Consider the following 15,723-nt stretch of genomic DNA (forward strand, 5'->3'; position numbering starts at 1 on the left):
AACGTTTCCAGCACCGTGCTGAATCTGTACCATAAAGAAGTAAGGCTGTTTCTGAAGGGAAAAAGGGTACAAGCCAATATTAACATGTACCTATTAACTTGGCCAGCAACTATATTTCTGGGGCTTTGCTTTACTTCCTCCTTCATCCAGAGTTAAGTCATTTATAGTCAGAGTGGTTACCCCAACACCATCTACAACATACAAATACTGATAACTGTGTGTAACACGTGGCTTCAATGATGTGTTTTAGGTGTTAATGAGGGACTTAAACAGGTGAATTATGACATTCTGGCATAACTGCATTTTTCTTAATGTAAATGCTCATGATGGCCCACCATCATGGAAATATCATGGAGCGGCCTGTGGTTGGTTAGTAAACTGTGGTCCTCCGAAACCTGACACAGCATCGCCTGTAAGCTGATTTAAAGGTATTGTGTCGGAACTCTCTGGTTTTAGTGAGTCGACACCCCTGCAGAGTGTGACTGTGGAGCATCATCTCATACATGACAGCACACCCTGCCCACGCACTCCCTCACACACACACTAACACACACACACTGTCCGGGGTCGCCGCCAGGCAGAGGCAGGAGGAAGAGTATTGGGAAAAACCTACTGTGTACCGCCAGGCGGAGAAGATCGAGAGGACAAGTCACATGCTATGACTCGCTCTGTCACTATCAAGCTCTCCAACATGAAGAACGAGCCGCTCCAATCAAAACTTTCAAAATAAAATTGTGCCTCACGTCATTAAAGCGCTCATCGTGGTGGGTTTCATGGCACGTAATGAGGATAAATGTAAAAGACGGTTTAGGTTTACAATAAAAAATAAAAATAAATAAAAAAAATCAAATGAAAAAATAAATAGTTTGTTATAAATCGTAAGCGCTGTTTATCAATCTGTGTTGACCTTAATGAAAGTGTAGCTGAGTGGCAGTGAAGAGCTGCTTGTCAAGTGAACAAAGTGCTTTTAATGGGTTTATTAAAGGCAAGTTTAACTGGGATGACTGGTAATTTATCAACTCTGTCATTTCTTTTTCTTTATGGAAAACTATACTGTGAGAAAGAGCTAACCTTAAACGATGGAGATCTGTATCCAGCACGGATTCCTATCAAAATTTGCAGTTCGCCTTTTTTACGCGTCATTTGTCAGTTTTCAGACGATTTGATGCACAACTTCCGGGACCGGGTCGTCTTATTTTGAAGGTAAAATCCGTGCGCGTCCGGGCTGGCTCTCTGCGTCTGGCTTAACGCAGCTCTCCCTCTCCCCGGTGCGCCTCAACTCCAGTACCTGACACCGCACAGCGCGTCCACAGGCTGAGGGGACGCAGGCGCACAGGGGGGACAGCTGGTTCCTTTTTAACTTTACTTTCTCCATTTATTAAAACTTGCGCGCCACACACCTTCGCCGTTTTCTCACCTTCCTCCCCCCCCCCCCATCCTCCCTACTGGAGGACTGAGTTAGTTTGGATATCGGCAGGGGGAGGAGGCAGAGGACCAGCGGGGCTGCTCTCAGATGGAGCAACGGGGCTCCTGGAGCTGCGGGCGCACGGCGGACCCGGAGTGAGTGACGCTGGTGGATGGACGCTGCTCCCCGGTAAGAACAGCGGGCAAAGTTTTTTTCGCTTTTTTGCTGCTATAATGTACTTTTCCCCCCTTCGCTGTGTTGTCCCGGGCTCTGCGCTGGGCGAAAGCCCGTGGCACAAAAGAAAGGAAAAATGTCCAGTTATTGTGTTGTCGCTCTTTGTCAATGGCGGGTTGTCTTTTGCAAAGAAAAAAAAGGTAAAGAATAAAATGATGTGAATAACGTGGTGAGGAGCAGTCATAAAGTGTGTGTGGCTCTATAAACCGAGTTAGTGACCTTATCGTGCTCAGGCCTTTGTGATTTGTTGCATCATTCTATAACGGAAATATTTGTTTTTATTAGATTCGGCAGTTTATTATCGGATTAATTAGACTGCTGCTTGTTTGCTGTCACAGCAATGCTGGGAAACGCTGTGGCACCGTTAATGTCGTGGTGGCCTTCACGAGGATTTAAATTCCTGCATTGAATGAAAAGAAATGTTCTATTTAGAGATGTACAGACACGATACACACTCCTGGTAAAGATTTTTTTTTCTTTTCAATTTACGCAGACGTAATGAGTCCGCCGTAAAGGCTGTGTATAAAACCGAGTTAATGGGTTTCAGAGGTCTTAAAGAGCTGTGAATATATTTGGTTCTAGTCACTGATTGAGATTCGCAAGGATTCACACATGGCTTTGGCTGTCAGCGAGGGAGACTCATAATGAGTTTTTAAAATGTTTTGAAAGCACTAATCAGCAGGTTTTCAACTGTGCAGGAGAATTGCTTTCTATTTCTTTCGTTCTTTTTTTTCAGAGGTTAATTGATGTCCGCCCAACAGCTAGTGAGTCACAACAAAATGCCATAAAGTGCCTGGACTCCTTAAACTGTCTAGGCTATGTGCCCATAATGAATATACAGGAAATAATGACAGTGGCAGATTGAATCTTATTATTTTCATCAGAAGCACACACACAGACTCACTGCTCTCCAAGCTTTGAACTTGCAAGCCAGCTCTCCCGTTGTCTGCCACACTGTAGGCACAATATATATTCCTGCACGGACTCACGGTTGGCTCAGACTTCTGTTGTTCTGATTCTTCTTCACACTGTCCAAGTAACTCTGCTCCGGCCCCAACTTACGGACTGTTAAAATGGATTTGCCAGAATCTCTGGGGATCAATAAGCAATAGAACGAGCTCGCTGTGCACCAGTGGGCAGCGTTTGCTGTGTAGTCATGACAATGTGTACTGTATCACATGCTCCAGCTCCCATCTTTGCCTGCCAATGCTGCCCAGTGTGGTGGCCGGTAAAGCTGAAAAATATCATGAAATTTTACAAAATAAATACATATGTTTCAAGCCAAAACAACCAAACTGGCTCTTGCCATCGTATTTAAACTGAGATCATCATTCAGTCTGGCATTTCTGACATGATATTCCAGTGCTCTGACAAATTTAAGGCAGCACGCAGGCGGCTGTAGCTCGACCAAGTCCCTGCATTTCATCAGATTGTATCCCAAATTATAGCTCAAGGAAATATAACTCATGGAGTTAATTAACGGTAATCATCATAAGTTGAAAATGTATTGTAAATGACAAAAAGAAACGAAAGCACCGACAGCTTCAGTACTCTGCACCACACTTTATGACAATAAGAAATAGCCGTCTAAGCTACTTCATCTCGGCATGCCCAGATTGTTTAAAGCCAGTCTGGATTAAAAGCATCAGTAGGAATGGCCTGTTGTCATCACCGAATGGTACAGCTGTAGGATTATTATGAAGTGGTCTAAGTGCTTCCTGTTGTCGACGCTGACCCTGTTTGCACCTCTGCTCATGTCTATTAGTTCACTCTGTTTAGATTTGTGTAGATTTATGTTTCCTGCACAGGATTGCTGGCTGCGATTCTTCTGGTGAAGGTGTGTTGTTTCACAGAGAAACACAGAAAGATTTCTTTCCCCTGCTTTCTTGCTCAGCTCGTGGACAGAGTGGCAGGCGTGACAGTCCACACGATCTCAGTTTGTTTTGGGAGCTGCAAGGCAAAACAGCAGAAACAAACACGCTGTACACACACATCCATCCCGACACTGTAATTCTTTCCACTTTCAATTTAAAGTAATTTTATGGTGCCAGATTTTGCCAGAATCAACTTGTTATTTCTCAGCTATTGTAATCTGCATGAATGAACAGATTTCTGTGTAAAACAAACTTTCCTGTATGGAATACAGGCTTTACGGAAAAATACTGTTAAATGTATTTTTGCCCTTACAGTAAATCTGCTGCATGTCCTTAACCACGAACCTTAAATTAAGCTTCTTTAAAAAAAAAAAAACAACAACAACAAGATATTAGCTTAAATGTATTTTTGCTACTTTTTGTACCTCACTGCATAGGAATGCTGCTATATTGAGCATATCGAGTATTTTCTCAGCTATCCAGCAGATGTAGGCTGGGAGGACGTGATTAATCTCTACAGTAGATTCAGTCAACGTGCCCATTGCTAACCAAACCGTAACTCTGTTCTTCCCCACACAAACAATCAAACCGCATCACACATCCACAACACAAAATAACCTCCCCAAAAATGCTTTGTAATAAAATAACACACTGTTAAGTGAATGCTTTGATATTAATAGTCTGTATTCTGAGAAATGTTTGCACTCATTAAAGCAAAAATCCCAGCATGCCTGTGCCTACGTTGCTGTATAGGATTCCTGGATTTTTGCAGGAATTTGTCGCAGGCTGTGTTCCCGGGTCCTGAACAGTTTGCCCGTGCCCCTGCGCCCTCTTTCAGGTTCGGGCTGTTCACAGCACGGCCATGACGGGCATCCAGGAGCCAGACCTGCGTGAGCAGCACAGAGGACCGACGCAGGAGGAGGAGGACGAGGAGGAGGAGGGGGAGAAGGTGCGCGTGTCAGTTGAGGGAGATGAAAGGGAACGGAGAGGGGAGGACGAGGAAGAGAAGGAGAAGGAAGAGCTGCCCTACCCCGCTCTAGCACCAGTGGTTCTTTTGGCTTTGACCCAAACCAGCCCACCGCGGTCCTGGTGCCTTCGAGCTGTCTGCCACCCATATCCTTCGCTGCAGCCGGTGCACCTGAAGCACACGCGCCTGTGTGCAAGCAGGTTGCGTTTATAATATGACAAAGATTGTCTGTTTGTGTTTCAGCTCTGTGCTTCCTCAGAGCCATTGTACAGGCTCCTAGATGTTTACTTTATGTTTAAACACAGGGGACAGGGGGAGAAGGTCAGTATTGTGCGTATGTGTGTGTGTGTGTGTACCCAGATATTTCCTTGGAAAAATTAGTTGTAGGGAAAGATGGCCAACATTTTTTCCTGATTTGAGGTTTCCATAGTGACAAGCCCTAATGAATCTCCAGGGTTACAGTCGCCTGTCAGTTGCATTGTTACTGGCCTCCATTTATACAGCAGCAGGAGTCACAAATAGTGAAGACTCACATCACCTCCCAAAGCTTCCACTGCTTTTGTCTTCATCGTCTCACCTCCCATTCCCCTCCCTGTCTCTCACTCTGAGCCTCAACCTCTACCCAGCTCTGCTGTGAAGGTGTGAGTGTGAATAGGTGTGTGGTTATCAGTGCTGTAGTGTGTGTGAGCAGCTATGAATACTCTGAAGCATGCATAAACGTCAGCAACACCTCAGGGATTTGTTGAGGCTCTCCAAATTGAATATTTTCCACAGCTTATGACTCCTTGTGTGCTTGCCTGTCTGTGTGTATGTGAGTGTGTGTGTAGTGTGTGTGTAGTGTGTGTTCTACTTTTTGTGCGCTTGTGTGTCGTTATGCACTTGTCAGGACACGTCTGTGGGTATTTGCCACTGTCAGCACTCTGTGTACTCCATAAAATATAAATACATAATTGCTGAATAAATAAAATGTACACCAAGAAGAAAAGAAGAAGAAGAAAAAACTACAAATGCAGTGAAGCTCTGTTACCTGCTGGGCTGTTACTAACTTACTGGGCATGCTTAAAAACCACACATTCATCATCATCGCACACACACACAGGCTTTCCAGCATGCACGCCCACACACGCACACACAAGTGTGTAAATGCCCTCACACAAACGAGGGAATCTCCCATGGTGAGGCTCTTTAGAGGAATCACCTGGTTGCTTAGTAACAGCGTAGCTCTGCCCTGACGGCCTTTTTACTTCCGCTTGCTGTATTTGTTTTCATACGAGTTTGCGTTTCTGTCTGCTTCTCTGTCCTTCTGCGAGTCCGTCGAGCTGCTGGAAAATGTCCCGCTTTGTTTTTATGCCGCACATATTTCATTGCATTTCACTTACAGTGTGTGTGTGTGTGTGTGTGTGTGTGTGTGTGTGTGTGTGTGTGTGTTACTGTGAATGATCTGCGGGAGAAGTAATGTGGGTGGATGTTGTTCGTCAGGGACATTAATGTGAGCGCACTGGGAGGGGGGAGTGGCGGGGAGCAGTCCCCAAGAGCCTAAAGTCCCATTTTTCCTGAAGTGACCCCTCCTTCCTCTCTGGCTTCTTCTTCTTTTTTCACTCAGTAACTACATATTACAAATTAATTTCATTTCTCCTTCCTTCCACTTCCTCCCTCTTTGTGAAAGCAGGCATGCTCCTTTGTACCGTGTTTACGACATACTGTACATCTCTTCCCCCAAATATTAGGAACAAAAAGGAGACTGGCTTTTCCCGTTATATAACATTATCTTGCAGCCTTTCCAAGCTCCAGTGAATTCTATTGGATTTTATTCCTGTTTCAATGGGAGGGGATGGGAGTTATTTTATGTGTGGAGCAAGGTGCCTACTTTGTCAAGTGCTGAGCTTTCCATGTGGCAGTTATCCCACTCTTTCAGTGTAACATGCGACACAGACAGAAACAAGCATATGTGGACGCATGGGGGTACGCACGCACGCACGCACGCACGCACGCACGCACGCACGCACACACACACAAATGACATAACTTATTCAGCAGTGTATGAAACATTCAGAGCATTTCCTTTTGTTTAAAGAGGAGAAAAGCTGATTCCATCACTCCTGTGCAAGTATCTTCCTTTCTCTTATTGTGCTCTTTTCATCCCTTTCTGCTTGGCATTGATCCCATGCTCCCTGTTTATCCCCCCTGTTTTCCTCTTCTTAAACAGCTTCTTAATAGGGTTGAAGTGTGTGTGTGTGTATGCGTCTGTAAGGAGGTGATAGTTAGACATCGATGGATAGCATGAGAACCTACTCAAAGTAGGGTGAACTGTCAGAATCATTTCAGCCAATTAACATGATTCCAGCATCTGTTTCCATGGTTACAAGCTGTCATCCTAATAAGGGGTGGAGCCAGTGACTTGACAACTTGACTAACTTGGCCCACCTTCTTTCAGGCTCTCTCTCCCTCTCTGTTGCTCGAATACACACACACACACACACACACACACACACACACACACACACACACACACACACATTGCACATGACAGACTCTGAGCTTAACTAGGTTATGTTTAATCAAGTCTGTGTGTATGGATTCCAAAGTGACAGTGTGAGGCCAAGCAGCAAAGAGCATGAGAAAACTAGTGAGCAGGTTGCTCATGCAAACACAGAAGTTCATATTTCAGTCGTCCCATTCAGTGCATTTCCTTTGGTTTCATTCAACCTTTTTAAGTAATTTGCAAATTATAAATCATTTAACACTAGATGAAGATTGAAGCTTTACCCCAGAAATTGACACTCATTGGGAATAGACACACCCAGCTAGTATCAGTCTGGGCCCCCTTTTCCCTGCAAAACTGCCTTAACTCTTCATGGCACAGATTCAACAAGGTGTTGGAAACACTTCTCAGGCATTTTGGTTTATATTGACATGAAAGTATCTCACGGTTGCTGCAGTGGTCATAAAGTGGTGGACACGGTCAGCAACAATACTCATGTGGATCTTGGTGTTTAATGATGCTCAGTAGGTACTAAAGGGACAAAAGACTGCCAGAGTGTACCCAACAAAGTGGTCAGTGTACACTGTGTTCAAAGCTGAAGCTGCAGTAACGGTTCAGCCAAAAATCCTAAAGGAGTAAACCCATTGTTTAATGATGCTCATAGGTTCTAGACTCTAGAAGTCACTAGCTGGATATATTTCTTTACTAAGCATTAAAAATGATAATTTTATCCTGATTTTTAGTCCTTAAAAACAGGGGCCTGTGTATAAATATGTCACTCTTTGACAGTGGGGGCAGTGCTTCTTTTTCAGCCTTTCAAACTAAAAGTCAGTTTAGACTTGGAGCTCATTTTTATCATTTAAATCTAAATGGAGGATTTTCATAAAAGGCTAAAATGACAAAAATTGTACCTGTGTTTCAAAATAGTAATTTCCTGCAGCTTTCAAACTGATGTGAGAGCTGGTGAAGACTTTAGTGAGGAAACATGTCAAGCCAAGATCAATCAGCTGTGTAAACAGAGGATCGCAAGTTAACACACAGAGGTATTACATACTTACTGTGGCTGATTGTAACTTTACATCCAGATGTAGACTTTACACGCGGGGGTATACATGACAGGAGCAGTATGGACCTGTGCTGAGTACAGTGTATTTATTCTGATAGATGATCTTAAACCAGTTTAAGTCCTTGATAAGAGCACAGCAGTGATACCCATTCATCCTATAAGTAACATGAATGTCTGTCAGATTTTATGGCGGCTCAAACAGATGCTCTTTAAGGGTGCGTTTGCCGACATTCAACAATAAAGTATACTGACAGGAGAGAAGGGAGCATGGGCAGGCAGCACTGTTTTCTGCTGGAATCAAACCTGCACTTCATGGCTCGTGAGACTCGGGTAGTAAATCCAAGACCAACTGTGGATGATGCTTTTAACTTAATGAACATTTCACATGAAAATGTTGCCACATGAAGGTCTTAGCATGTTTATCTCAGCCAAGGGTGGCGGATGATGCCACAAAGATCATGGTGATGTGATCTGATTTGATTTATAATGTCTGCCTGACCTTTATTACCTGTGAGCAGAGGGTGTTTGAGTGGGGGAGAGGGGAAGAAGGACGGGAGAACGGGTGGAGCAAAGGGGTATCTGCGGGTGGCCATGTTCAGGCCCAATAGGGGGCTACACACATGCTCATAGATCCTGAGTGACATCCAGTAGCTCCTGTTTTTCTACAGTAACTTTTCTCTGGAGCTGGTTTTCCTACACCTTTGCTATAGTAACGATCTCCTGAGCTTTATCAACAGTTAAAAGAACAACTTGAGCAGCTTTCCCAGATTTATTCAATCAGTTTACGGTTACGTAAGTAGAAGCTACTTTTGGCTGCCTGCTTTTCACGGGGGGGGGGGGGTTGCCACAGCGGGCAGCTCTGCATGTTTGCTTTGGCAGGTAGGTACATGTGTAAACCACTACAGTAGGAAGCTTTTCAGAGGAAAAGCTTCATAAAAAAACTGTCCCACACATGAGCAGCCATGGTGTATTCTCCATGGCAGTCATGTCTGTCAGAGCAAATACTAATGAAGCTTATGCAGGAGTTCAATAAGGAACATCTGTATTCACTCATTTGTCTGCGTTCCCGTGTGCTTGGCTGCTAAGCTTATTCATTACATCACTTCCACTTTCCCACGCTGCAAATCTCAATGCTGACATCATTGTTTCTTTAAACCAATCAGCCTCCACCCTGCTATCTTTAAATCGTGCTGCTAATCTTTCATTGTCCATTCAACGCTAGCATTTTCCACCTCAAGCGAGTCACTCCATCCACCTTCTCGACTCTCGGGGGTCCTGCTCTGGCATTTCATTCTGTTGTCTTTATCTATCGCAGTCTAATTGCCAAAATGGTATAATTGAATTCTGTATATCAGTTAATCAATTCCATCTAATGATCTCTTCTTATTGAAATGCTGCTGTACTATTTTACGGTTGGCGATTTGCAACAGAAAGGAAAATTATTGCCATGATGGTTTTCTGATTTCAGACCGCTCTCCTTTGGAACCAGCTCCCAGTTTGGATTTGGGGAACAGAGACCCTCTCTGCTTTAAAGATTAGGCTTAAAACTTATTTTTGTGATAACGTTTATATTTATGGCTCGATCAGGTGATCCTGAATCTTCCCTTAGTTACTCTCTCACTTTTTCTCACTTTTAATCTTTGGCTCTCTTCCACAGCATGGGAGAGAGACAGTCCTGTCTCCAGTGGCGGCTCCTGAAAAAAATCTCAGGGGGGGCAATTTTTATGATATCGACTAAAATGACCCATTTAATGAGTACATCAAACAACACAATTTTAATTTAAATTTAAAATGAACAACCATATTCTGGCCATTTGTATAGATTTGTAAAAATGAACATGAACAGATTTTTTTTTTTTTTTTTTGAATGAATGAAAAATAACTATTGAAAACAACAACTGTAAACTGATTGGGGGGGTGGGCTAAAGAGAGAAAGAGAGAGGGATGGAGAAAGAGAGTAAATATGGTTAAGGGTTCTTATTTGTACAAGAACTTTGCTCGTCTGTCTTTCTGAGTGGCAAATTTCTCGATGACCCTGGTGTTGAAATCAGGAAGTTCTTGTGTGAGTTTTTTCTCTATGGACAGCATAGCCAGAGCGTTGAGCCGATCCTGAGCCATATTGTTTCTCAGGAAAGTTTTTATCCTCTTTAAAGTAGAGAAACACCTCTCCGATTCTGATGTTGTCATTGGTGTGGTGATGAGGATGTTAAGAAGACTTACAGTTTCGGTGAATGTGTCTTGAAGGTTGTTTTCCATCAGAACCTGATAGAGCGCCAGCGCACCACTACAACTCTGAAACTCCTCGTTGTCGTAGATCAGGGACAGTTCTGTTTTAAGTCTGGCTTTGTCCAATGAGGGATAGGCTTCCACTGTGGTTTGTAGTGCTGCATCTGGAAAATTTTTGCTGTGTTGTTGGAACAAGTCTCCTTGCAACAGAGTGGCGCTGACAAGGTGCTTGGTGAAAGAAAACCTCTCCTTGGCATGGCTCATAATGGTGTCGCACACCTATCCAATAATATATAATTGGTAAGAGTTAGATTCAGTGGTAAGACTTTGGCACATGTCTCATGTTAATCATTATTCTGAAAAAAAAAATCTGTCCATAACAAAACAAAACAGTCATGACCACTATATCAAATGACATCTGACAGCATCGTCATTAGATTTTATCTGATGATCCGATTTAAATCAGACCAAGCAGCTAGTGCTTACCTCCAGTGCCAAATGGTGTTGCCTGTCTTCCCCCAATGTTCTCCGTCTCTTTGTGGGTGGGTCTTGAACAGGTCCCCTGTACTCCTCATCCACAACCAGATTAGGAAGTGCCTCCCTGATCCAATACATAAGTTTCATTAATGGCTTCTGAAAACTGAATAGGGATATATTAACCAAACACAAACCAAACAAAGGTTGTGTTCTAATTACCGGGAATTACCGGATTTAATTAATAACCGGACCTGGTTTAATGGCTGGGGGAAAACCAGTGCAAGTAAATAAAGGCCCTGGCCATAATTTCAGGAAATAGCCTATGGTATAGGCTACATCAAATCATTACTGGGAATATACTTCATCAAATATACTTAATCAAATATTTTTCATAAAATTACTTCAAAGGCTGATATAAATCAAAATTATCTGAATTCCATTAAACATTTAAGTCACAGAACACAGAATATATGCAGAGAATTTGATAGAATCTATGCATAGATAATTAACATTTATTCTAGGTTACATATTTATGCTTTTATGCCTACCTGATAGCCTGCATGCGGCTGATGAATGTCTGGGTGATCCCTGCGATGGTGACAGAATCGATGTTTCTCTTCTGTAGGTGGTTATACAGCATGTCTACATGTGGCATTATCTTGTGAAACAAGGCCAGGAAAAAACAGAAAGCTTCGTCTTCCAGCATTCTCACGAAACCACCAGCATCTCTCTTTGTAGGGGCATCAAATCCTTCACTGTTACGGATGGTCTGAAAACACCTCACCAGATCGTCTTTATGTTCATACACTGTATTCACAGCACGACTGTTGAAGTTCCAACGGGTTGCCGATGCACTTGGAAGTCGGTGCGCCACCACCTCGTCAAGCACTGCAGTCCTCTTGCTCGATTTAGTAAAAAAAGAAGCGAATCCTGCTATGTCGGAAAAAAAGTGACTGATTTGAGGGATGTGGGAGGTTGCTTGTTGCATTACCAGGTTTAACTGATGGGCATAACAATGTACGTAGTGAGCGTTAGCATAAATGTCCTGTATCTTACGCTGCACTCCTCCAGTGGTACCCCTCATTACAGCGGCCCCATCGTAGGCCTGGGCGATCAACTTTCTCTCTTGTCCCTGGGGGAGGATGAAGCGCAGCCTCTCCGATAAGGCACTGGCTATTGCATCTGCACAAGCATTGGGTAGCTTGATGAATTCAAAAAAACGCTCTTGAATACGGTTTCGTTGGTCAATGTATCTTAGCACCATGACTAACTGACAGTGTGTAGAAATGTCAGTGGTTTCATCAGCTTGAATGGCTAAAAACTTCGCTGCCTTTACTTCTTCCACGATCCTTTCTCTCAGAACTGCCAACATGCAATCCAGGATCTCGTTCTGGACTGTTTTCGAGGTGCCTTTAAATACAGTAGCATTTTCAAGGTGTTGCCTCAAGTCGTGATCAATTGATGCCATCAAGTCGACTAAACCTCTAAAAATCCCTGGATTGTCTGAGGAATCACTTTCATCATGTCCCCGCATTGCTAGCTCAAAAGCACCACAAAACTTAATACAATCGATGATTTTAGATAAAATATGACGGTTTTTATCTACCTCTTCGTTGTGCCTTCTTAAAGCAATCCGATGTCCATCATCTAGCTGCGCCGCTATGCTAGTTTTCCCTAGCACAGCTAGCTTTACACTGTTGTCCATATGAACTCGTGAGCTTTCACGTTTTCTGCAGGGGCGCAATTTTAAGCGCCCCCAAACCATTTAATTCAGCGACGCTGATAGGTCAAATATTTATTATTTTCCCCTGGCAACCATTTAATGATAGGCTATTTCGCTGCATATCAAGGGCGCTTTGACGAGCGCCCCAGAAGAAGAAAAACACCGTTTGTTGGTTGAACTTTAATGAGTCAGCTGGTGAAAATGTTAAAATACGCCTGGCTGTATATGGGCACACACATAGTAAAACTATCATTGATGAATTTTTTAAAAATATATATTTTTACTCCTCCACATTTGGGGGGGCGGAGCCCGAGCGCCCCCTATGGGCCAGCCGCCACTGCCTGTCTCCCTGCCATCACCCCAACCATTCATGGCAGAGGGCCGTCCCTCCCTGAGCCTGGTTTTTCTGGAGGTTTCTTCCTGTTAAAAAGGAGTTTTTCCTTCCCACAGTCACTAAGTGCTTGCTCAAAGAGGGTGGTTTCATTGCTGGTGCTTTCTCTGTATTATTGTGGGGTCTTTACCTTTGTCTGACTCTGCCACTGTACAAGAGGGAAGAAGAGTGTGAAAATGAGAGGATAAGAGGCAATTAGGATGAGAAGACATAGAAGGGGCCATGCCACATTTGGACTACTTAAGAGCTTGAACAGTCAGGGTCTTAGCTGCTCTCCTCCCTTTGTTCACCTGATCTAAGCATATTCCTCACCTCATCATCCATCATTCTTGCCCCCTTTTACCCCTTACTTTATATACTTTATACATATTTCCTACTCTTTGTGCCTTTGCTCAGCTTTTTCACAATGTTAATTATTACTTTTTTTTACTTGCGGTTTATCTGTTGGCTGAGACTCGGGCTTCTGTCAGAGACGAGAACTCTACCCAAGGGCAGTCGTATGTGGAGATGGTAGAAGCAGACGGGGGAGGGCGCCGAGCAGAGGCGCTCCACACGGAGCGGGGAGTGCGTGTGCACAGGAGTGGATGGGAGAGGCAAAAAAAGATATGCAAGAAGTGATAGGAAATGAAGATGGGAAATTATGCTGCACTATATAAAGGACGAGGGAGACACAGAGAGCAGGAGGAGCAAAGCGAAAGAGAAAAATAATTGGGCCAAAGAGAGGAGGCACAAAAAAAGGTTGTAGAGGAAAATGAGAGATGATAAAGGGAAAGGTTGAGTGTGAGAGGAGATAAAGGAAAAGCATTGGAGGGAGAGCGAAACAGGGGAAAGGACGTTCCCTCCGTGTTTCATCGCTGATACTGAACGATGTGCCAACTGTGAAAATACTCCCTGCTCATCCATCACTCACACTTTTGACCCTGCCGGGTTCCTATAGTTTAACTAAGGTGTGTGTGTGTGTGTGTGTGTGTGTGTCTGTGTGTGTGTGTTTCACAGACACACAGGGGGATTATTTAAGCTGCTGTAACTTATACAGATGAAACAGCATTAAAACGGCTCTCTTAAGCTTTTGAAGGAGTGAAGGAAGCTTCAGCAGGAAGACCTTGGTTTCTGTTGTGTGTGTGTGTGTGTGTGTGTGTGTGTGTGTGTGTGTGTGTGAGAGAAAGAGAGAGTTTGTGTGTGCGTATTAATTGTGTTGTGATCCAGTCCAGACAGGATGCAAGCGGATCGTGAAACTCAGAAGTCAGTTCCTACGGTGAGATGGGGGTTCCCATGGCAACCACAGCAAAGGGAGGACACTGGATTACCCTCTCTCTCTCTCTCTCTCTCTCTCTCTCTCTCTCTCTCTCTCTCCCTCTTTCTCTCGTTCCCTCTCTCTCTCTCTGTCTCAAGGGTGATAAAGGATTGTACTCTCATTAATTTTTCCGCCCTCTCGAGAGCAAAGTGTCCGGGAAGAGGGGACTCTGTGTGCGCGCGCACATGTGTCTGTGTGTACGGGTCCATGTGCATGCTCCAGGCTTTGTTATGTATGCGTCCTTGGCTCTTGAATACAGTCCTGTCATCCATTCAGCAGTTTTCACATTAGTGCTCAAAAGTGTGTGTGCAAGTGTGTGTGCAAGTGTATGTGTGTGAGAGAGCGAGAGTGTGTGTGCATCCGTGTTTGTACAAATTCAAATTCAGTCTTTCTTTTAACTTTCTACTTCAGACTATTCTCCCTTTGAAATCCTTCTCTGTTATTTCTTCTCTCCCCACGTCTGATTCATGCTCCTTCTTGCAGTTTGACAGCTAGCAAGCAGCGCAGATGCTCAAACACACGCCATAAGCAAGTTTGCTCTTAAACTGACTCCACATGTCTTACTGGCTGTGTTGTGGTAGCTGTCTGGCTCTTGTAGTTGTGAATATTAAACGTGTCAAAATGCCTCGTCAGAAGTTGTTGCTCGTAAATGAAGGTTGACGCCTTTAAGCTTATTATCGCAAGTTTCCACTAAGTTGTTTTTTAGGTTGGTACGTTCAGTTCCCTGCTTGTAAATGTGATTTTAAGCTGCGAGGCACACATTTCATGCTCGTCTTAGCCTCAGACGGGTATTTTGCAAGTTCAGCCTGGTAATGTTCGGGGCGCTACAAAACAGACGTGGCTGGACCTTTAACTGGAGGGTCTTAGAAAAATGCATACACTATCGGTCTTAGAGCCACAAATCGACCACGCCCAAAAAAGTGCTATAAAAAATTTATATATTAATATTTTTTTCCACTTTAAATTAGCCAATCTTTTAGACCTACTTCTCCTTGAAATATTCATGTCAAGTTTTAATTACATTTCGCGGATTTTAACCCTTTATATCCCGGTTTCGTCACATGAGCGCACTGCTTTTTTTGCCCCAAAAAACAAAAAACTTGAATATTTTCCAAAAAAAACATTTGAGGTAATATTCAATTGTTATTATAATTAGGCCTTTAGATGGACTAAAGATTGGCACCAACAGTCATTTCGATCGCCTTTTATTTTTTTTCCAGGAGCGCATTTCATAAAATGCACACTATCGACCACGCCCAAAAAGTGCTATAAAAAATTTATATATTAATATTTTATTCCACTTTAAATTAGCCAATCTTTTAGACCTACTTCTCCTTGAAATATTCATGTCAAGTTTTAATTACATTTCGCGGATTTTAACCCTTTATATCCCGGTTTCGTCACATGAGCGCACTGCTTTTTTTGCCCCAAAAACATAAAACATAAAACATAAAATATTTTCCAAAAAAAACATTTGAAGTAATATTTTATTGTTATTATAATTAGGCCTTTAGATGGACAAAAGATTGGCACCAACATTAATTTCGATCCGTTTTTAATTTTTTTTGCAAAAGCCGAAAATGT

At 43.2% G+C, this 15,723-nt stretch overlaps 2 protein-coding genes across 3 annotated transcripts in view; one reads left to right on the forward strand and one right to left on the reverse strand.

Moving 5' to 3' along the window:
* The first annotated feature begins 4,375 nt into the window (after nt 1–4,375).
* Nucleotides 4,376–15,723, forward strand: part of LOC146630311 (voltage-dependent T-type calcium channel subunit alpha-1H-like) — a 63,548-nt gene continuing 52,200 nt past the window's right edge. For both annotated transcript variants that reach the window (XM_085355744.1, XM_085355745.1), the window contains exon 1: nt 4,376–4,626. In XM_085355744.1, the coding sequence (XP_085211870.1) occupies nt 4,376–4,626 (251 nt within the window). The remainder of the gene's footprint in view (nt 4,627–15,723) is intronic.
* On the reverse strand, nt 9,933–11,429 carry LOC146630312 (uncharacterized). The gene is made up of 3 exons (XM_085355743.1): nt 11,280–11,429; nt 10,741–10,855; nt 9,933–10,533 (listed from the first exon to the last, which is right to left on the reverse strand). Exons 1-3 carry the CDS (start codon nt 11,384–11,386, stop codon nt 10,006–10,008), a joined length of 750 nt encoding a protein of 249 aa, XP_085211869.1. The 5' UTR covers nt 11,387–11,429; the 3' UTR covers nt 9,933–10,005.

This window comes from Diplotaxodon limnothrissa, linkage group LG6, assembly GCF_057381915.1.
Source record: "Diplotaxodon limnothrissa isolate DT_005_m linkage group LG6, D_limnothrissa_male_GT1.1, whole genome shotgun sequence".
Classification (NCBI taxonomy): domain Eukaryota; kingdom Metazoa; phylum Chordata; class Actinopteri; order Cichliformes; family Cichlidae; genus Diplotaxodon; species Diplotaxodon limnothrissa.

Coding starts and splice junctions, on each gene's coding strand:
- LOC146630312 (XM_085355743.1), bottom strand. CDS start 11,386: ATGCCACATGTAGACATGCTGTATAACCACCTACAGAAGAGAAACATC. Junction 10,856..11,279: donor AGCCGCATGCAGGCTATCAG/GTAGGCATAAAA, acceptor GTATTGGATCAG/GGAGGCACTTCCTAATCTGG. Junction 10,534..10,740: donor AACACCATTTGGCACTGGAG/GTAAGCACTAGC, acceptor ATTATTGGATAG/GTGTGCGACACCATTATGAG.